This window comes from Ptychodera flava, chromosome 8 (assembly GCF_041260155.1).
Source record: "Ptychodera flava strain L36383 chromosome 8, AS_Pfla_20210202, whole genome shotgun sequence".
In the NCBI taxonomy this organism is placed as follows: Eukaryota; Metazoa; Hemichordata; class Enteropneusta; family Ptychoderidae; genus Ptychodera; species Ptychodera flava.
The window spans coordinates 13,698,243-13,721,957 of NC_091935.1; the positions used below are offsets into that span (position 1 = coordinate 13,698,243).

At 40.0% G+C, this 23,715-nt stretch overlaps 1 protein-coding gene across 1 annotated transcript in view; it reads right to left on the reverse strand.

Annotated features, from left to right (window-relative positions):
* LOC139138549 (receptor-type tyrosine-protein phosphatase delta-like) overlaps positions 1–23,715 on the reverse strand; it is a 70,528-nt gene that overhangs the window by 22,481 nt on the left and 24,332 nt on the right. The window contains 3 exon segments of the mRNA XM_070706969.1: positions 177–287; positions 1,959–2,141; positions 15,828–16,115. Coding sequence (XP_070563070.1) covers positions 177–287; positions 1,959–2,141; positions 15,828–16,115 — 582 coding nt within the window.

Here is a 23,715-nt window from a genome sequence, read left to right on the forward strand (position 1 = left end):
TATACCCTAGACAAGGAGATGTGGTGTAAAGATAAAATGTACTTCTATAAAGACTTCGATTCCTTGATTCAAGTAGATACAGAAACTGCCTCTTCTCAGTGACAAGACAGTGATAGTGAGAAAATTTACATGGGTGCACTCTGTGAAGATATTGTGAGGTGGAATTTAATACATACCTCTTACAAAGAGATTGGCAGCCGCGGAATACCTTGTTCCGGCTCGATTTGATGCGATACACTGGTATTTTCCTTGGTCACTCTCAGCAGCGTTTTCAATCCGAAGGGTTCCTATGGATAAGGGGTTGAATGGTATCGGGAGAAAAAGCTTGATGAATACACACATTCTTCATTGATCCTTGTCTTGATAACAACACTTGGACAGGATCAAATAAAACCAACAAGTGGCACGTAATGGCATGCATTTGTGCTTTAAAACACAACATGCATTAGGGTCAACCCTAGGCGGTATCCTCAACCCAGTCAAAATTTAGCAAGATTCAGCCATTTTTGCATAACATATTTACACTGTATCTTCTTGTAGGCCCTCTCTCTCTCTCATGTTTTTCTCTGACCGAAACAAATCTGATTCACTTCACATAACACTTGGAAAAATTTCACATTTTCAGTTTATTTGGTTGTTTTTCTCATTTCAGTTATTCTTCAGATGTACTTCCTATAAAATTCATCCCCCCAGCTGCTGTGTTGGCTCAAAGCTTGCTAAATTTTGCCACAATGGTGGGAACCCAAAATATCTACATTTAAAAAAGTTTTACTGAAACAGAAAGTAAATAGAAACGCACATGATTCATGCAAAAATAAAAGAGACGCATGATTAACTTCAGAATGTGACAAAAGCCTCACGAAAGCATTAATCAAAGACTTGGTCAGAATAAATTTAATTGTAGATGAGTTTTATATAATATCTTTAATATCTTTATATATATAGAGTAAGAATGACGGAGAAAGTTCTTGGGGTGTTACCATGTTGGGAACGTTTTTTTGACGTCCCAACGCATGCAACACAACACCAATTTACCTCTTGGGTACTGTCGAATGGCTAAAGAGAAGCAGGCAACATGGTAATGATAAAAATGAGAATGTAAGAGCAATATTAGTAGGATGGATGGGACTAAGCAGAGTGCAACCCCTCCAGAGGCAGACCCTTCACACCCCTGCAACAAAAGTTGACGCTTCCACCGAGATAAGAGGGCACCTTAATATCCATGGACTGAGTAGAGATGAATGCTACACTATTTCAAATCATATAGACTGGTTGTAAGTCTAAAAGTTTTCCTGCTAACTCTACCACAAATTCACAATATCTAGTTATTAGAAGCATTTGTGAATTCAAATGTTCCAATAACTAACACCAACACAGAACAAGACATACAGGACGAACACTCAGAACTACCTTCCTAAATTGTACTAGTACCTGAATCCAATATTGACTCTGTGATTTTGAGTAACTGATGTCAGATTTCACAGTCAACATATATTAAGATCATGAACATGTGGGTTGTTTGGGGCAAAGCTTCCTCCAAAAAAAAACCTGAAGTATGATTGGTTTTAGTTTTTCTTTTTAATTCTTTATTTGCCGTTTTGCGATGACAAAGGACAGCAGCTCAAAAGCAACCAACGTGCGTACAGGATCCTATGAAGCAATCAATTCATCTAGTTACTGTGGTACCTAAACCATGGCAATACAACTCATGAATAACTGAAATATTGATTCACTTAAATTGCCAAGAAGAGGATGGTTCCTGTCGCATTTACTTCCAATTTTCCACAAACTCACCGTTTCTCCTGAACATCAACTAGCACTTCAATAAGTAGCTAAGCTTCAGCACCTGAATGGAAATGTATCAGCAATTTGGCTTGCATTTTTTAAGTTTTCTGAACTTTGGAACTGCTGTCCTGGAAGTAGAAATCCCGCACTGCTGATTATCCACATTGTCTTACCTCCTTCTAGTTGTGAAATCCTTTCATCGGTCATATCCACTGGTACGTACTCCTTCAACCATGTTATATCTGGCTCTGGGTTGCCATCTGCCCTACACTCCATCAATGCCAAACGTCCTTTCTCCACAACTTTCAGGTCTGGGTCTTGAGTGATTGTTGGGAAACCAGCTGGAAGGCTTCTTTCTGTTGTGAACAGGAGGAGCATAAAAGTTTCAGTACATTTAAAGTGGTTATGGTAACCAGTTGCAATATCAACAAAATTATACAAATCTTAGTTTTTTGTTGAAACCCTTGCAAGATTTTTTTCCTCTGATATTATCCTGAATTCTGAATTTACTGAACTATCTAAATTTCCACATTAAATATTTTTGCACAAAATGGTCAAGAGGCCTTGCTTTCCTTGAAGATAAGTCTGTCATACTTTTTCACCCTCACCCACTTCAAAGTCTTCTCTTTACTGGTAACCCCTTTATCACTAAAGTGGTATAAGCCCCCGGACATTTAAATGCTGTGTTGGAACAGCACAAGGCAAAATCAGGGGCGTGAGGATTATTTCACTAGGTGCGCCTAATGTAGTGATTGCTCTAGAAATATCACAGCGCAATCAGTCACAGCTATCTTTCCCCCGACATTGACAGTTTCCACTGAAGTCCCCATATCAGTGTGTATCAGTGCACAGACTCCAACTGGCAGACACTGAGACTATAAGTATGCAGGCTATGATATGATAAATACTGGCATCAAGATTGAGAGCCCCTGTTGGCTTCATGCATCAGAGAAGAATAATCACTCAGAGATACTTTTTGACTCCTACAGCCATAAAGTTCTAGTGGTGCCATTCTGAATACAAAATTCTGTCAAAACTCATCCAAGCCGCCATTTTTTATCAGTCTTCTGAAAGGCTGCGCACATAAATGCATAATGACCTTACTTAGGATCCTTGAAATTTTGATGAGGGAACTCGTTTTTCAGCTTTTGCCACATGACTATTGCAATACAACTGAGAAAGTAACTTCAGAACTTTCTAGAAAACTTGCCAAGTTGTGTACTTAAGATTCTCTCTCTCTGTGGTTGGGCATATGCAGAGGGGTGGTGACAGTGTAGTTCAGAGATCTGAGATTTTGGGCGACACACAGAGACAAGGTAGTGTAACTAAATTCAGCTGTTACTATAGGTGTTGACTACATGTACTTCCTCAAATTGGTTGCTGGTGTTTTTGGGGGTCTTTTTTTTTTTCTAAGGGGGAGACGGCTTCCCTTGTAGTTTTATTAAAACACGGTCAGCAACCCTTGCTGATTGATGCAAAGATAACACAGTTTCCAAAGAAAACTACAAAAAAACCCTTTATTTTGTTTTGTCTCTGTAGGACTGTTTGGTTTATGCAGGTGATGCAGAAAGCTGTTTTAGCTCTGCAGGACTGACTGACGGCTGCGTGGCTCCAAATTGTTGGTTTACATGTGTACAAATGGTAACAGTATCCACAATTAGTGGACCCGCTACAGAACACAGGTTTGATTTGTCCCTAATGAGGTCTCCGACTGATAACCAGTGTTGACTCAGAAAACAGATCGATGTAGAGGTAACCTTCCCTAGCATTATTTTGGAAAAACAGGAGGAGAAGAAACACAAAGACGAGGACGTGTCCTGGTGCCTGGATGGCTAACAGCAGGAGCTGACTTTGAAGTTAGTCAACTTTGGCGGCTGACTCTCAAATAGGTTGTATCTTTGGTTCTGCATGTGCCCTCACAGGCAGGTGCCATGGATACAATTATATTTAAACTATGAATTCTGCAACACCAGCAGTAGTGCCTTTCCCCACTTCTTTTCTGTAACAGCTGAGCTACAGCATTAAATAAATGTATGCTTTTAGCACTGTGATACTTTTGTTTCTCAAACACAGATTTAAAAGCTAGTTCCTTTACATGCTTCACATAAATGTAGCTTCTATTCTTTTAAAAGTTTTAATGGCAAGCTGATTTTTTCTGCATGCTCTGCGGCATTCTATTTGAAAGTTTCCATTTAGTCACTGAATGAAACAGTCAATTATAATGGCTGAGATACATTGTCACATTTGTAGTTATTAAAAGCATGAACTACGCACGCCATACAAATCTGTGCTCCGTTCATCCACTCAACCATAGACCAATTTTTCCAGTCTACCTGTGTAAGTACAATCTAACTGCCCTTTAATGAAAACGCTCTTTCCAATTAACCATTGCACTAATCGCATGCAATCATAGACCCTAAAAAAGACTCTTGCTTTTAGGGTCTATGATGCAATAAAGCCTAAATCACTGATGAAGCAAAGGCTACAGTGAAATCATCAAATGTGCTTTTTCGACTTCAGTGACACCGAAGACGACTTTATCCTAAAAGGCAGCCATGCCAAAATTTGATAACATCGCTAAAACTGGGTACGCGTTTTGGGTTACTTTTTCCCAGGCAATTATACAAAAATTTTCCATACATGCTGTATACCTAAGTTGACCGATTGTAACCTTTTCGTGTACTACAATCTGTGTGATTGTTTCAAATAGTCTGACACATGCTGATCAAGTTGATACATACCACAATGTAACCATTGTAGAAAAATGCCTTTGCTATGGCAAAATGCGCCCGAGGCTCCGTTCACAATATCACATTCCCATATTCCAGCTCTCACCTTTTTTCTCATGCCTGACTTCTGGGGTCAAGCGAGATATCACATGAAATTAAGATCCACTTGTTTGAAATTTTTTCAGTGTTTTCTTTTTAGACAAAGGCCTTAGTAGTTGTTTAAGTTGGATGCAGGAGGTAGCTGGCTTTGAGGGCCTGGTTGTCATTAAATTTCTGTCGCCATTCAGCTGAAATTACAGCTTGCGCATCTGTAAAAATTGGGTTAATCAAAATGCAGTATAGGCATTGTTCATATTACATATTGCACGGGGACAGATGTCACGTTAGTTTAATTGATTACAGTGGCTCAGATTGTCAAGGAAAGATGATACTAGCATAAAACAGCCATTAACCTATCAGCGATGTAAATGCACCACTCAGAAATATTGCCGCCAGTACAAAATCTGAAACTATCAAAACAGAGTTTTATCAATATTCCCAGGAATACAATGTGTGGCTTTTTTTTGCTGATGTTTGTCAATTCCATTAGAATGTTGGATTGTTTACGAGGGAGAAGCAGATTTGTGGGTGGCCATTTGTTTTCCTTTGGTTAAAACTTCTCTACTGCAAAAAGTTGGCAGAACATGATGTCAAAGTCCAGGTACTCCAACTTGTGTCCCGTTTTGAAAAGAAAGCCCTCTCTTACAAGATAAAAGCACTGAGTTCTTTTCAATCTCAAAAGGTCACACCACTCCACACACCTCTAATTTTATTGCTGGTGACAATGGTTGGGGAGGGACTTGACAACAACATGTTGTGTATTGAATTTACTGTCAATCTTGTCTTCAATCCAACTAGAGCTACTTCTGCCAATGAACCCACACACACACGCAAGAAACTTTCCTGGCCTTGAGAAAGACGATGGCTATTTTTGTTTGAAGACTGACGTCAGCTGTCATCAAATATAGAGTTTAATAACTGGCAACAGGAAGCATACTAGTGGTTGTCAAAAGCTCAGATTTACCACTGTTTTCCTTGGCTTACTGCCATCAATTTTGCGATTTGGGCACAGGTATCGTTGAAAACCACAACCAGCCACCGTAAATGCGAGGAGGAGGACATGTGGCGGTCCGTGTGTCTCTTCATATTAATACGTGTATGCGCAGTATCTGAACAACAAGACTATGTCACCCTTCACAACCAGCCTATGCCTATTTGGTCTTAATCCGTTCCCAACAAAGCATGAAAACCTTGGGTTATTTTGAAATCTAAATTAAATTTTAAAGCCGCAGACAGTTAAACTGAATTGACCAGATACAACAAAATGCATACAATGATGTGTGTGTTTGCAACTGAGTGTTCACGTGTGTGTATATAAATAATGTTCAATAGCTTCAGCTCTTAGCTTGCATATATTTATTTATTGCCGAGCCCTGAAGAAAAGGCCAGCGTACAAAACTGGGTATAATGCAGGAGCTAGGCAGTGACATGGTGATCACAAAAACATCATTAGAAGTGACAAGGTACATTGTAACTCAAGGGAGAGTGTAGGGAAAAAAACATGTTTTGCCATTTTGACATGCAAGCTACTGCATTTGAGACTAGATGGCGAAAATTTATTAGTTCAAAATTTTTCTGCTTTGTTCTTGTTAGCATGCAGATGAACAAGACGAAAAGAAAGAAATTTGATGTGCAAAGGATTTATCTCTTGTGAAGGCGCTTTTGTTACAGAAAACGTTACCGTTGGTTGCAGCAGTGATAAAGTTGGCAATTATTTTGGCGTTGCAAGCACAACTCAAACTATGATTTCTTGTTAGTAATGCGACTCATCTGACGAGGGGGAGATCATCCAGGCATTCATAAATCTTTACTGGGTCATTCGTTTTCTTGATTGCGCTCTCTATGGTACCGCTTAGACCTCACTGAGATTAATGGGGAAATCTTCAAACCGATGCCCTGATAGAACATCTCACATTCCCTGCTCCCCAATGCGCCGTGATGCCATAAGCATGCACAAGTAATCTTTGCTAATTTATTACATTCGGCTCGGCAGTGGCCATCTCACGCTTAGCAGCCACTCGGCTCAGCAGAGAGATCGTGAGAACGGCAACGCAGCGGTAAAGGCCAATTATAGTCCATCTCACAGCACTGTAGCTTAGCAACAGATTATGTGGAGTCAGGGGTCAGGTCTGGTGTATGAGTCATCGGTTTGAAATGCTCGCGAGGTGTCACCGCTATTATAGGTTATGAATTGATATGCGCTGGGTTTTGTCCAGAAGTGAACTAAAGCAAGGATAAGCTTTCAAAATGAACATTTTACAAAAACATTCAAACCACACATCAAACTTCTAATTTTTGACATCTAGATTGGAGTAAACCATGCATTTCTTGTAATTGTGCTGTTTCAATCACCTGCACAAAACAGTTCATTAAATTTCTTCTGGAGAACGCTTTTTAATCCGAAATATCAACATTCTCAGCTGGGAGCTCTTTCTTTTCAGGGGCCCATTGTCTTGGGAGAAAAACTCAGAAAGTAAATTAGCAAAGAAGTGAAGCTAGAATTGTGGGCATTTCCATAGACAAGATTTACTGATGAATTGATGAGAGATTACATGGGCATTTGACTGCAACATTATCCCATAGCACAACACAGCAACGCAGCGTGTGTCTGGGGCAACTATCCAATGCAGGGATCATTTTCCACGCTACTGGAACAACTCAAAGGTAGCTAGGAGTTGGTGACGGCCTTTTACATAATGCTTTTTGTGATTACATAATGTTGGACAGGGCAGCCCAGCACAGAGAATGATAAATGCCTGTATAGGGACACAACCAAGACAAGATAACGCTGCATTGTTGCACTTTAGGGAAGTGATGTTTGTTCCCGCTGACAATTCTGTAGAAAGGGAAGGAACCTACCAAACATTGACTGTGATAGCAGGGTTTTCAACTTTTCACTGTAAGAATGCATAATGTATGACATGCAATGTTGGGTCCTCCCACAGGTCTAGATAATCATATTATATTGTTGGGCTGGATAAGTATGGAGTTTCAAGCAATTTCCTTGAATGGGGAGAGGTGACGCCAACCCCCTTGATTACAGGGGGAGGTCTTTATAGTGAGGACTCAAACGGCCCCCCTCAGAGGGAACACAATAACGATCTGGCAATTGAAGGGATCTGCCACTCTTATCACTGCCCACCAGCCAACACGTCACACAGTTGATAGAAGGCTACAGTTTCAAAGCCCAGTAAGATGCCATAGCAAAGCCGCTGGCCCGTTCCCAGAGCACGTTCTGCACACTGTAAAACTTTTCACTCTCTTTGTTCTGCTCTAAAAGACTTGCAAGATTAGACACTGACAGTAAGTATGTTGTTTTGATAAGCAATATGAATTAACCAGTCCATACAAGGGTAAAGCGGGAAGACATCCGACAACATGATCACATCAGCGCAGTACATTGGTATGAGCATACCTGAGGTTAAACATTTACCACTTTGAAACATTTAAACCTGGTGAATCGATGTACTTTGGTCAAAATCCATTGTTTTCGATGACATGATTGGAACTATGTACTAGCATAAGGGGTGGAATGGTGTGAGGTGTCAGGGTAGTTGTGTTCAATAAAAACAATCTCTCTCCCCTCCTCACTGCTGCCCTCCCTATTTCAAAATCTTTGCAATCTAGAATGCAACTCAATATAACCACTGTTCAGAACATTTGATTACATTATTAGATTTTTACATCCACTTTGCTCCTGTATTCAGTTTGGTCTTTGACTATTAACTGATCAATTCTGTCTCTCTTTACACCATCACAACAATCCACAGACATGAAAACTAGCTGAAAAGGCCACAAGCTACTACAACCATCAACATTTAAAAGAACCACGCGGAGGAAAATAGTCTGCGGTTCTATGATTCAGCCAAGCACATCCCCTCATGTATGCTGCACTCAGAACAATGGATACCAATAACGCAGTTTATTGCGCCCTCTGACCCCGTACTGTCTCAACACATACACAAAGAAATGCACACCTGCGTCCAGATTCGATGTTTGATTTAGTGATTTAAAATGAAGATGTGTTGTGATTAGATTTGATAAAGTTCAATGCCAATCACAGCATAGCCATATCAAACACGATGCCATGTGTTGCGGCCTTTGTGTCAGAACTGGGGAACTGGTGATAAAAAAAGGTACAAGGTGTTATTAAAATAACATTTTGACACTGTGCCAACGTGACTGAAGTGCTATGTTTGTGGTGCGAGGTGCGCCTTGCTGAGCTGTGATGGGGCATGTAGCAATGTGAAAACATTACCTTTCGCAATATGACATAATACTGAGTCATGTGACCGGGGAATCCACCTCCACTGCATGTCATGCTACTTAAAACCCTTTCACCACCATGGTTTGGCCAAATCACATTGTTCTCCGATGCAAAATCGGATGTCTTCACTGAGGAATGGGGACACATGGGTTAATAGAGCTATATACGACCTCATACCATCTCCTTTTCCGTTGAATTACGACAGCTGCAAGTATCTGAATAGCCCAGCACTGATAGTATGAGTCACAGAAGTACTCAACTTCCTCAGTACGGCATAGACAAAATAGTAAAGACTGAAACGATGGCTGTACTGTTACAAAGACACGGCTCACTATGACACGGGTTAGATAAAGAAGATGACATGTCTACTTAAGAATTTACTCAGCAGGACTGATCACTCCTGTCGGCAAATAGGATTGCAGTTGGAGATTTTTATTCAGTTGTACCGCTACTAGTCATTGTGTAGATGTAAGTTGATTCTGACCCCGTGACTCCTATCAAACGAGTCTATACACTCCCCTTTATCAAAGTCCTTCATGTGGAATGGAAAACATGTTTCAACTCCAGACCGCAAATTTAGTCACACACTCACCCACACTTTTCCTCAGCTTTATCCGATAGCACAATGGGTGAGCATTTTACGCCCAAGAGTCTTTTTCAAAATCAAGATTTCCATTCTGAAAATCACTTTGCTCGAGCAAACATCAGCCGACAAGACCAATGCAAAGATTCGGAACAACGAAAGGAGAGAAAAGAGAGAGGAAAACTTCCGCAGTAATTTCCATGTCAAAGACCAGGACCAACTCCTTTGGGCCTGCCTAAAATACCAAGCGAGAAGACTCTTTCTGAATTCGTAGCCAGCTTAGTCCTGCCGGTGAACACCCCTTTTGTTGGCCTACGTGTGGACATCAATCAACATTACCTTGGTATTTATCAATTCAACACAGCCTAGCTACCTAACCGATCATTTTTTCCCCCTTCTGCTTTGGTTCGTCAGATGCGACCTTCGTTTTTTACCCCTATCAATCTACATCACCGGTAGAAATCAGAATTGAAGTCCTCATTGCCGACATCCTCCCTGTTCATGGTTCAAACCCCTAACCTTGGTGGCTTTACTAACTCGATTTGTGACTACAACTGGTGACGTCAATGAGTTTCATAGTAATATACGCTAGCTTTCACAGACATTGAACACACAACAATCACTTCCCTCAACCATATTAGGCACTTTTCTTAAGGCTTTTTCATTCTGCATTTGCTATATCCTTTTACGTGATGAAAGACTGCACTTTCAAACAGACTATAGAATATCAACTAAGGTAAGCTTTGTGGAGACTTCCAATGGATAATGTGATGAACTAACACTATAACCGGAATGTGTCTTTCTTGAAAGTGTAGGGAATTCTGTTTTCTCCGAAAGGAAATTCCTCATTCATTTCAAATTCCTGTGAGAAGGCTGATGTAAACTATCTATGTATGACTTGAAGTTTCAATTTGTTTGGGTCACTTTCTTTAACAGACCTAAGATCCATTTTTTTTCACAGATGTACGTCTGGGAACCAAATATGGAATTTTATCACATACTCTACAGATTTCTAGGTGTAAAAGATTACAGCTCGGGGTTAAATGTTGTTAGAAAAATCGGGGCGGTCAACTGTTCCCAGGGACTTGACCAGTCAACCTTTGAGGCAACCAACCCTCCCGTGCACCCATCACTGCCTGCCACTATAGCTGATGCGGTCAAAGAACACAGCTTCAACCTCTCTTTTATCTCTGGTCAGTTGCCAAGAGCCTACCAAGGGACTCCAAACATCTCAACTCAAGAGCTAAGACCTATCCAGCTGAGCGCTGTGCCAACACTTTACAGAGGGAGGTGGAAGATGGTCCTTTTACCAGAGTCTGAATGACTACCCATTTTACATTGTATAGTATCAACGAACGGTGTCCCAATACACAACACCTTTCCCCGTCCACTGTGTGCAGACTTTTCAAACTAACAATGTCTTCTTTTCTCTATCTTGCTCCTTTTTTCCCTGTAGCCAAGCGAATAGCTGCCCAACAAGACTCAATTTTTTCAAAGTTCAGCATGTCAGTCTCCTGAGAGTGCAACGCTGAGAAAATACGAAGCAATCACTTCACTGGCACTCTAAGGTTAACTTATAGTGACCCCTGGCCCAGCGTGCAAACACAAGAAATGAAGATTTGGTTACATCTGCGCCCTGTGGAATAATAAAACATTACACTTAAGTTCTTACGCAGGGCTTTTTCCAATCAATTATGGAATAGAGTCGACACTACAAATTTCATCACTGACTTGCATCTCTGTGATTTAGACGTTGAGGATACTGAGCAGACGTAACAATTTCCGCAAGAGCCTTAAAGTCCAAATAAAACATCAATTCTCTTTGCAGAGCCGTCCGTCCATGGTAAAATGAGTTTACCAGGTAGAAATCTGAGAGACTAGTTTAAACGGAACGCCAGATTCCCGGCAATTATTTTTCACTAAACTTCAGAAGTGATGAAAAGATGCACAAGCAAAACTGCAAATCCACATTCGGCATTGTGTTGTTGACCATAGTACTTTTACAGGGAATAAATAACCACACTTTCGGGGCACATTAGTGTCATTTTGCAACACCCTGCACAACAGAGTTGAGACAAGATTTATTGCATCTTTGCAAGTTTTACGATTTCAACACTGACCTTAGGACAAGAAAACAAAATGTTCAAAGAACCTGTTTGTGTTTGGGCCCATGTCAAGGTACAACCCTTTTCTTTTCGTCCGGCAGACTGTCATTGACTTCGCTACTGAACCCTGCGATCGTAAATTTTTTTTTCACCCCCTCAAACTCTCTCACATGGTTTACAGAAGCAACCTTAACTGAGATAAGAATGGATCGGTTGATGAGTCCTTGGTGTGCCTTATCAGTCATAGTCATACCCAAATCAAAGAAATCTTTGGATGTTTGGTAACCGTGACTCTTGAACAATTCTAATCTCTCTACCAAACAGTTTGGAATATCTAAACAGAAGGACGTGAAGGAGACAAAGAGGGGGTAGGGCACACTGAAATTTGTGATATGATTGCCATCTGTGTAAAGAAAACCAGCTTACTGTTTAACCCTTTAAATCTAATTTACTGCCTACAGATGTAACTTTCATTATTGAGGATTATAACTTTGGGACTAACCGTGATGGTAAAAATGTGAGTTTGACTGTTTTGAATTTCATTGTCCACAAGCTGTGCAAATTTTCAACAGGAAACCTTTCAAATACTACAAGTAAAACAACATTTTTCACTACATTTGACCTAGATACCTGCATCGTTTTGACTTGCAGGTACAGGATGAAATTAGCCGTGTTTTGCCTGAAGTCGGCCATACGCCAACGGAACTCTGAATACTGTTCATAGTTAATCTAACAACCCCAAAACAACAAGGTATGGATCTTGTTTATTAGTGTTCTTTTCCAAGGACAGGCACTGCTATGGCCATCCATCCAGACAGTCCCAAATTCTTAGCTGTATAAACTCAAAAGGAATTCCTCCTGCGGGAATTCAAAACAGCTCACGGCAAAACAAAACCTGGGAGAATTGAAAGACAAAACTTTGCTTCCTACAATATTTTAAATTCTGTCTCTTGTTACAGAAATTTTCCCACCATTCACACGATAGAAGGGACACAAATGAGGTATGAAAACGCACAATAAAGAAACCCTGTAGCAAATTTTTTGCCAATCAACAAAAATGTGTCGCCTTTTAACTTAATCTGTCAAGGACTGTCTTCTTTGATTCAGAAATACCTCTACAACAAAAGCAAACACAAAAAATTTTGTTAACTGTTGTTTTCCATGTTTATCTTTGAAGAACTGTACTAATGTGCTATCAGTGATCTGTTTAAACAAGGTATATTTTTTTCTATAATTTTATCTCCTTGGCAGCACAGGTGTTGGTTGGACACTCCCACCAGGATTTATTCATTTACCTAGCGATCAGTTAGAAGAATTGAATTATCTAAGCTTGATTACGACAGAATCAAACAACCAGACGTAAAATATTGTTTACAGCTAAAAACAAGATTTCATACTTTGCATTAGATTGCAGGCATGGACCATTTTTTAATGGCATTTGTGAGATTATTTGTTACTCACTGAATCACTTGATTCCACAGAGCTATCACTTCATTGTCAAAGTTGTATTAATGTCTCTCATTTCTCTGATGGTGGAAACCATCCCCTCTCCCTCACCAATGCAAAGCTTCTATTCTTTATTGGCTACATTTGTACAGCAAAGAGCTTATGAGAAGAGGATCTGCTCAGACTGTAGGTCTGCCTGGCTGACGACGAGTGGGGTAGTTGGAAGTAAGATCATGGAGACAAAGACAAGACTGTATTGGCCAGGTCTGTCTTGGCTATTGTTTACATACAACCCTTCGTTATCCAGAAGCTTAGCGCATATATTGGTGTTGTGGATATCATGCAACTAATCCTTATCATCAAATCTTAATCCTATTGTGGCATTTCAACTGTTGGTTTTCTGTACCTAATTGGGCTGAAGTCTGTGAGTGTGTCTGCTCCCTGGCAGCCTCACTAATCAGTCTGTCTGTCTGTCTGTCTATGCCTTTGTCTCCCCTTTCTTTAAATCTTGTCTTTGTCTTTACACAGTCACTGATCAACTTACTCTTATGATCTGGCTGGATGTCTGTCTCTACCTCAAACCCCTTCACATATTTGGAACTCGACATAGACTCCACGCTGTCCTTTACCTGTGACATGACATGGAAGTCTACTGCAGCCAGTGAATACGCAGTTTACAGCTACAACTATAACTAAAACGCCCTCGGTTATTTCCTTCCGATAAATCCTTTTCATACCTGCCATGCAGACCACTCTTTACTGCTGTGCCACTTTTGAGTACAAAGCTCATGTGGCAGGATACAATAGGTCCTTACATACGGCTTTCCCGGTAGTCATCTTTCAGCCTGACTTTTTTACGTTAAGAGAAGTATTATTAGCCCATACAGAAGCTTGTTTTTATGGGAAGTTGATTTATTTGGTGGGGAATTACAACTTTCGCCAATCTATTTAAAGTGCGCCTTGAGAGATTTGATGCCTCTAGGAAGGCAGTGCCCTTGTCCTAGTACAAGAAGAGAAATCACAGCTACAAGATTTCAGCTTATCTGCCTCCCACAAGCTTTGACGTTGGCTTGCATGTTTTATCGGACACAAGGTCAATTATCTAAATTTGCGGCAATAAATAAACTGGCCAACTGTTGAAAAACATGTACACACGGTGACCTTAAAAACCTTTGCTAGTCGTAGAAGACAGTTGAAATAAACATGAATCTCTAATAGCCCCCTGAGAATGGCCATACTGGTGAACATTTTGCAATCTGAGAGAGGATGGTTTTTAAATTCACCTACACATACTGGTGTAACAAACTCTCAGTGTTTACGCTCTTGAAAGTAGAGTAACCCAGGTTGTTTACATCGTTGAGGCTAGGTCTATGGACGAGATACTGAGGGGGGTGGGGGGGGGTGTCACCAGACCTGGTTTTGCTGACACCACAGCATCTGAGGGATAACAAACTGAACCCCTGTCCCCTACCTTCATTATTTAAACTCTACAAAGTATGAATTATGCCTTTATGGTAATGTTTGAAAATCCAGACGCAGCAGCACAATGGAGTGGCCTTTCATTCTAGCAGTACACAAAATCGACAGCTATCTTTTGGTATACTTTACAAGTGCCTTGTCGGGGCAAATAGCTAATATATCTTACTTTCTCAGGCTATGATTTCTCTGTCGTCATCACTCGGTGAAAAGGACTGCCATCAAAAGAAACCCTCCCCTACGTATTGTTGCACTGGGAAAAGCCATTAGTAAAATACAATAGTCATGTAATATACATTGTGGCATTCTATGCAGACAGGTTACCACTTTAAGCCCAGCCATGTTGCAGGGTAACAGATCGATCCTGGGCACCCTTCTCTGCCTAAATGGCAACCTAACTATTAAATACCTAATGAAACACAAATTTCCCATTTAGCCGGTTTGTATTGCTTAGAAACGTCTCCACCCAAACACTTCAGTCTGACAATGTCGCGGCATTGTGACATGGGATACAGCTACACGGCTTGCTGTGCACGGAGTAAAACTTGGCAGGATTTGACTTTGTCCTTTTTTTTTTAATAACACGCATATCCCATTAGTCTTTGTAAGGGTGGAGAAGTGTAACAATGCACTGAAGGACCGTGTAATTTCATGCAAGCATTGTGACAGGTAGCCGAGTGACTTGAACAAACTCACAAATTTTTTGTGACTTTACAAAACACGACTGAACAGTGCTGGATAAGTTTGTGAAGAAATGCGTCATAATCATTTTTGAGGCGCTAACTCTTGGACAAGTAAATTCTCAATGTTTTTATGTCCACTACAATTTTACTTACACATGGCGAGCCCGTTATTCCCCGGCAAGGACAGCATGTTCAGTAGCACACACAACGTTCTCATTCCACTTACCTCTTTAGATAATTACACACACAATCATTCAGTTAAACTAACACAGCTAGTAACAGCAGATCCACAGTAGTGCTCAGTAATCAGGTCATGGCCAAGATACGCATTGTACTTTTCCTCACAAGGGTAAGGCAAGCGACATGAAAAACAACAATTATGGACCGACTCGTTGTTTGTGCAAGATGACACGGAGTGTTTTCATTCTTGTTGACTCACACATATAACTGGATCAATCGCTAATGCTATGTCTGTACATCACGTGAATGTGATCATCATTTGAGGTAGCAGTAGCTTGATGGGCTTTAGATTATGTGTATTTACATACAGGGAAAGGCACACACATGAGAAGTGGCCAAAAACAGACTGCCTGTCTGTCTCTGGCTACTGTCTCAATGATGTCTGACTGGCCCTCAAGTCAGGGACATATTTACCTTGCAGTACAATCAGTCTTGCACTTGATTCCACTGCATCTCCAACTCCGTTCGATGCCCTGCATGTAAATTCAGCGTCATCTCTCGGCGTTCTCAGCGGCTCTATCCTGAGGACAGAACCACCCCGGATTGGGAATTCTGTGTACCTTTGGCTTGAAGCCTCCTTGTCATTCTTAAACCATACTATCTCTGGCTTTGGGTCTCCTGTCACCTCACAAATGAAGCTTGTCACTCCTCCTGCTACACCAACCTGGCTTTCAAGCCCTCTTGTTATACTAACCGGGGCTTCTGAAAAACACAAAGGGGAAGAAAAAAAAGAAATTTGTCAGTATGCTTAAATAGCAGTCATATAAAATGAAATTGATACCATATTCACATACACACAAAAGCACAAAACATTCACAATAAAATAGAAATAAAAAAAAATAAAATTTAAAAAATTCACTACTTTTTTTACCTCTTGTTTCACATTCAAATTGTATGGCCTGAAAAATCCATAAATTTTATTATGAACAGGTTCAGGATTCAACCAGGCCATAATATCAGTAACACATTTCAAAACTCCATCACTGGGCTTACACAAAACAGTAGCAGCTGATGGTTGTGATTATGTCGCTGCAACTTTGGCTGTAGGGGTGATCTGATTCCCCTATTCGAAACTATATAAGTTTCACTCCATCCTATAAACTTTTACAGTTGTCAATACAGAATACACAGTGCACAGTTCCCATAGCTATCAACAGAAGTCACCAGCTGTGCTCAAATCTGATCTTAGCCTCTGTATGTAAAACAGTGGTCTGCAACCGTTTGGCTTCTTTTATTACTCACTCAAGTCAACTACTTCGATTTCACTCAAACATTCTACAGAGTTGACTACTGGGAGGCCAATAACCACTCACACTGTACTGTCGCCCTACAATTTTAATCGATCATGAATTCTGTAGGGGAAACGGTGAACTTCCTGTCCGACCATCTAAAAGCTGAATATCGCTGCATTACCATTATCTGTATTACATTCCTGGGTAATTATATCTGCTTTAACTTTTTTATCTCAAGAGGAATCTGAATGCAACATCCCTGAACCATCCACGCCCCATCAGACAGAGCTGGCCAATTCACATGTTCATTGAAATTTACTCTCCGGGAGGTGCTCTCAGCTGGCTTTCGCATTAGCATTCTCTCTGGCACCTGCTGTATGGAGACTGCCGGCAACTGTTTCACATGGATCTTTTTATTTGCTTGCCAGGCAGACAAAAAAACTCCACCTTTGGGGGCAGGGATTCCATCACTGGCAAATGCATCCTAAGTCATTTTCAATGGCAACTGCACACCACCTAATTATTCATCCTGTATCTTTAACTTCATCCATCCGCAGAAAGAAAAGTTTGACAGTTCAGATCCCCCAAAGGAAACCACCGTAGGAATTGCTTAGAATTGATCTTCTGCAGACTGAACAATGCAAAGAATTGGAGTGTGGTCACACTTGCACCGAAAAGGCTCTTCACTAGCGCACTGCTCCAGCGAGTACAGAGACAGGCTCTGTTTCTGAGCACCCAAGTGTTACAAATGCCCTTTGGCATTCATGTGCTAGTTCACAATGATATCCAACTAACACAGACGATAATCCCTTATCTCTGATGAGCCCATCTCAACTACGACAATCTAACATGTTCTGGCAGTACACATTCATACCATTTTTTCCTTTTTTTATCGTTCCCATCGCAGCTGCTGACAATTGCCAGTTAGGGCCAAGCATTTCAATGGCTGTCTTGGAAGATTCCCAAATGGTACTTTTACACTGATAATATGCAAGGGTGGTTTTCGGTAAACAGAGCATCATTCTTCTTTGGTGATCAATTCATAAGGTGCTGTTCAAACACACTGATAGAACTCATTTTCTTCCCTTTATTACCTCGTTGCAAAACTTTTGCACTTACAATACAAACGTGAACAGAAAATCCTCTGCATCAGGAATCCATTACGCTGAGGTTTGCTCTCACAACCGAATGCGCTGCTTTGTTTTTCACCCTATCGGTGCCTCTTGCTAGACTGACCTTCAACAAACATGATGAAAATTACCATTCCAAATAAAAATGCCATTTATACTACAGCTGAAAGACCGAGGAACGTTTGCCTCTAATTATACCTCCGGGCAGTTTCTAATGTATGGAAAATATTAAGGAACAATTTCATCCAGCAAATGGATACTGCTCTGAAGGGAATTTGTTTCAGAGTACAGTATGTTCTCAATAGCTTATATACAGTTACAATACTAAAGCTAATGGCTATTGGTGGCAAAAGAGGCACAATTTTTCTTTACAGCTGTAATTGCCCACATACATGTACTGTTTTTTTCTCCATTCATCTTTATCAAACCAATGATTATTCAAGATAATGTCAAAAGTGAGAAATACAACTCTGATGAATAGTCATCTTAGTGACGGTTTGATGAATGAAGATAATTCAAATTTTACATCTCAGCAAAAGATTCTTCCTCTGATACTCATCTCAAGAAAACAAAAAAAAAATAAACCAAAATTACATTTGGAAATTGTGACGCATGGTAGAGTATCTGAATAGCATACACGGTAGTGTGCTGTTACTAGTCTCAGGCTGAAATCTGTTGTACTGGAAGCAACCAATCACATTAACGGCTACTGCATCTTTTTCCGTCACAGAGACATGCATTTCAGCATCAGCAAAACCACAGTCCCTCCACCACGCAGCAGCTACATGTAATAGCTCTCAAGGGCTCGCTTGAAAAATTTGAGAGAAAATCAGCAAAACTGCTCCAACAAGACTGAAATAAAGACAACTCAGTAAAATTGAGGTCATCAAACTCGTCTTCACTCAATTTTCTTGTTACTTGGGTCGCATCTAGCTTTCTCATACTATATAAGGTTTTTTTTAGAAAAATGTATAAACAACTAGCCAAACAGAGAGGAAGCCATTTCATATGCATGCAACACTAAAAACATTTTGTAAATAATGGGACCAAGCTACTAACCCTTGCTAAGGGGTTAGAGGTTACATAAATTTTTCTTTCTTCTGGAATGAAAAATTTCCAAGCACAACAACTGAGGGGCATTTTCCCTAATTGTCCTGTTATACATGATTTGAATTGACAGTTTTTCCACACCACGGTCCAGCTAACCACAAAGAAAAATAGCCGTCAATGACACTGTAGCTCCCATCCTGGACTATTTAGTGTTTTCTCTGGTCAGATATTTGAACATGTGTGAAAGGGATAAAGTGCATGAAGTGAAAATACTTAAATGAAATGTACTGGAGACAGTGAAATATGTTTAATGTAATTATTCAGAATATAAAATGGAAAAAATACAGAATTAGATATATCGAATACTGTGATACAACCATTAACTCAACAAGTCATTTACAATGACATAGTCCCCACTTGTAATAGGAGTATTAGTCTTGATGGGGCAGGAAAATGTGGTCATTAAGAAGTATCACTGGAGTGTATATGTTGAGATCTATGGGCACATAGGTCTATGTCGTTGTTCCCAATTTGAAACACATGAGGCATGTCTAAGTTATGGTTCTAAATCGGGAAAAAAGATCAGACCTCTAGCAGTATTGGCCAGCCAAGAATACATATGCGCACTATAAATGAGGTACAAGATGTGACATCTTAAGGTCTAATATCCTATCAAAATTGGAGGGTATAGAACTTGTGGTTACTGAAATATGCATATATATGTATAATCAAGGTCAAAGGTCATCGAGGTCACATGACATTTTGAAAAAAAAATTATATTGCTAATTAATCCCTATATGCCAAAAAATCAGATCTCTAGCTCTATTCGCTTGCCCAGAATTAGATGTGTACATAATTAATGAGGTAAAGCGTGTGTTGTCATAAGGTCTCCCATCCTACTAAATACAAAGGACATAGCACTTGTGGTTACTTATTTATTGACATAAACATATATTTTAGGTAAAAGGTCATCGAGGTCACATGACATTTGGTCAAAAAATTTCTCTCCTATAGTTATCCCTATATACCAAAAATCAGACATCCAGCTCTATTGGCTCGCTCAGAATGAGATATGCGCATAATTATTGAGGTACAGTATGTGGCGTCATAAGGTGTCCAATCATACCAAACATGAAGGGTGTAGCACTTGTGGTTACCGAGTTATGGAAAAATATGTATATTTGAGGTCAAAGGTCACCGAGGTCACGTGACATTTTGTCAAAAAAATTGTTTTGCTAAGTTATCCCTATATACCAAAAATCAGACCTCTAGCTCTATTGGCTCGCTCAAAATTAGATATGCGCATAATTAATGAGGTACAATATGTGGCGTCATAAGCTGTCCCATCATACCATACATGAAGGCTGTAGCACTTGTTGTTACTGAGTTATGGACAAATATGTATATTTGAGGTCAAAGGTCACCGAGGTCACGTGACATTTGTCAAAAAATTGTATTGCTAATTATCCCTATATACCAAAAATCAGACCTCTAGCTCTATTGGCTCGCTCAAAATTAGATATGCGCATAATTAATGAGGTACAATATGTGGCGTCATAAGGTGTCCCATCATACCAAACATGAAGGCTGTAGCACTTGTGGTTACTGAGTTATGGACAAATATGTATATTTGAGGTCAAAGGTCACCGAGGTCACGTGACATTTTGTCAAAAAAATTGTTTTGCTAAGTTATCCCTATATACCAAAAATCAGAACTCTAGCTCTATTGGCTCGCTCAAAATTAGATATGCGCATAATTAATGAGGTACAATATGTGGCGTCATAAGGTGTCCCATCATACCATACATGAAGGCTGTAGCACTTGTGGTTACTGAGTTATGGACAAATATGTATATTTGAGGTCAAAGGTCACCGAGGTCACGTGACATTTTGTCAAAAAAATTGTTTTGCTAAGTTATCCCTATATACCAAAAATCAGACCTCTAGCTCTATTGGCTCGCTCAAAATTAGATATTAGCATAATTAATGAGGTACAATATGTGGCGTCATAAACTGTCCCATCATACCATACATGAAGGCTGTAGCACTTGTGGTTACTGAGTTATGGACAAATATGTATATTTGAGGTCAAAGGTCACCGAGGTCACGTGACATTTTGTCAAAAAAATTGTTTTGCTAAGTTATCCCTATATACCAAAATCAGACCTCTAGCTCTATTGGCTCGCTCAAATTAGATATGCGCATAGTAATGAGGTACAATATGTGGCGTCATAAGCTGTCCCATCATACCATACATGAAGGCTGTAGCACTTGTGGTTACTGAGTTATGGACAAATATGTATATTTGAGGTCAAAGGTCACCGAGGTCACGTGACATTTTGTCAAATAAATTGTTTTGCTAAGTTATCCCTATATACCAAAAATCAGACCTCTAGCTCTATTGGCTCGCTCAAAATTAGATATGCGCATAATTAATGAGGTACAATATGTGGCGTCATAAGGTGTCCCATCATACCATACATGAAGGCTGTAGCACTTGTGGTTACTGAGTTATGGACAAATATGTATATTTGAGGTCAAAGGTCACCGAGGTCACGTGACATTTTGTCAAAAAAATTGTTTTGCTAAGTTATCCCTATATACCAAAAATCAGACCTCTAGCTCTATTGGCTCGCTCAAAATTAGATATGTGCATAATTAATGAGGTACAATATGTGGCGTCATAAGCTGTCCCATCATACCATATATGAAGGGTGGTAGCACTTGTGGTTACTGAGTTATGGACAAATATGTTATTTGAGATCAAAGGTCATCAAGGTCACATGACATTTTGTCAAAATATCCGAGATATCTGCGTGAACGGATGGACTCACGGATGGACGAACAGACGGACATGACCCAATCTATAAGCTCACTGGACTTCATCCGTGGGGACTAAAAATTGTGTCACTGCATCCTTTTTGCAATATGAATACGATGAGAAACTAATTTTTTATTGTTTGTGGCCTTATACATGGGAGTCTATGGAGATCTGCCTTATACATGGGAGTCTATGGACGTGTAAACTAAAATATGCAAATTTCACCACGATTTGCCCAAATTTGGCAAGGTCACTCCTATGCACTTCCATACCAAGTTTCAAATCAATCGGACTTGTGGTTTCAGAGCAGGAGATTTTTTGACCAAAAATGGGAGAAAATTACAAAAAAATTCATGAAAAATAGCAAGTCCAAGATACTGACCCAAGATGCGCACAATCATTTCATGTCAGCCCAAAGTACTTACATGCTAATTTTTCATGTAATCTGCTCAGTGGTTATTGAGTTTTTTCAATTTTGACTGTTTTTACATTTTTTCACTTAATTTGCATATTTTTGGCAATGACAACTTCATTTGAACAAAATCTCATCTACAGCCCATCATCCATGTACACACCAAATATCAAGATGAAATGTACAGCGGTTTTGGAGTTTTTGATGTTGACGGACAGACATACAGACATACAGACATACAGACGTACAGACATACAGACATACACAAACATACATACAGACATTTTCCTAGCCTATAAGAATAGCTTCCATTGCCATATATACATATGGCTATGGGAGCTAAAAAACTGGGTCACTGTTCTCACACAATCAATTTTCAATAACAAGTCATAAATACTGATAAAGCCTATGAATATTCAACCCTCAAACCAAAATACTTTGATGCAATTTATGACTGAGAAAAACAACCCCCTTCTGTACCTTGGACAGATGTTGACAGCTCCCTTCCCATCTTCCTCTGTTATGCATGTATTTTAAGGAACAAGGTAAGCCACTGACAAGCCTTCTCTCCCTTGTGGCTACAAGATAAGATCTTGAATTCCAGTGGGCACAGCTGACAAAATTTGGTCTTTTTCCTCTCTCTTGTACTCATACATCACACCTGAAAAGCGTGTGTGACTTGACTCGGCGCATTTTTCCTTGTCCTTTTCATGAGATAACAATGCCCTGCCCATGGCAATTCCGATCACACCTTGCTCACTGTCACTGAAATTATTTCTGAACATCGCTGTTCAGAGTAGCAATTAATCCAGCCTAATTTACCTGTCTTATTGAATTAAGGGAGGTTACCGACTACCGGCTTATCGTCTTGATACTTATAATTTGGTCTCAATCCACTTTAAAGAATTTCATTTCACTGTGAATATAAACAGGCCGATGCCTTTACCAAGACGATGAGAAAATTAGAATGTATGAGGTTGCCCTAAAGGCATGCATTTCTTATGTCCTTTTTTTGTGAGTGCATAATTATACATTAGGCGAGCTATGAATCAACCCAGAAGAGTGAGCCACTGACACTGATGTTAAGTATGGGCCAGATGCCACCCTTGTAATCACAAAGGCAAGATACCCGCATAGTGGCCAGGCTCTGCCTACGATCACTATGCCTGTTTCCACCAAATCTTGCGGACTGCACAATGTTAGCAGTCGGCAAAATAAAAGAGAAGCAATAAACCTCTGAAAGGGCAATTTGATCATAATAGGGTAAGGAAGGAGTAGGCAGAGATGTCCGCTTGAAAGTAATTACAACATATTTCCCGGGTAGAGTAATGTCAATCGCTGAGCATAAGCAATATTTTAATAGCAATGAGGCTGCCCTCTGATATCGAGTGCTACCTCGGTCACAGCAATGGTCTCATTTTCTTCAATCTATTAACAATTTGTTGCCCGTCACTACAAATCAATGCCGCCGTAATGGTTTCAGCCATTTAAACTTGGGGCCTAGTTCAAATGCAGCATGCTGAGACGCGGACCTTGATCAAGTATGCGAAAGGGAGAGTTGATACTTGAACACCCATCAAATCGCCGCAAGGGAGATGAAAATAGAGGTCTAGGGACCGCACATCTCAGGGCTAAAACTTTAACAACTCCCGGGGCT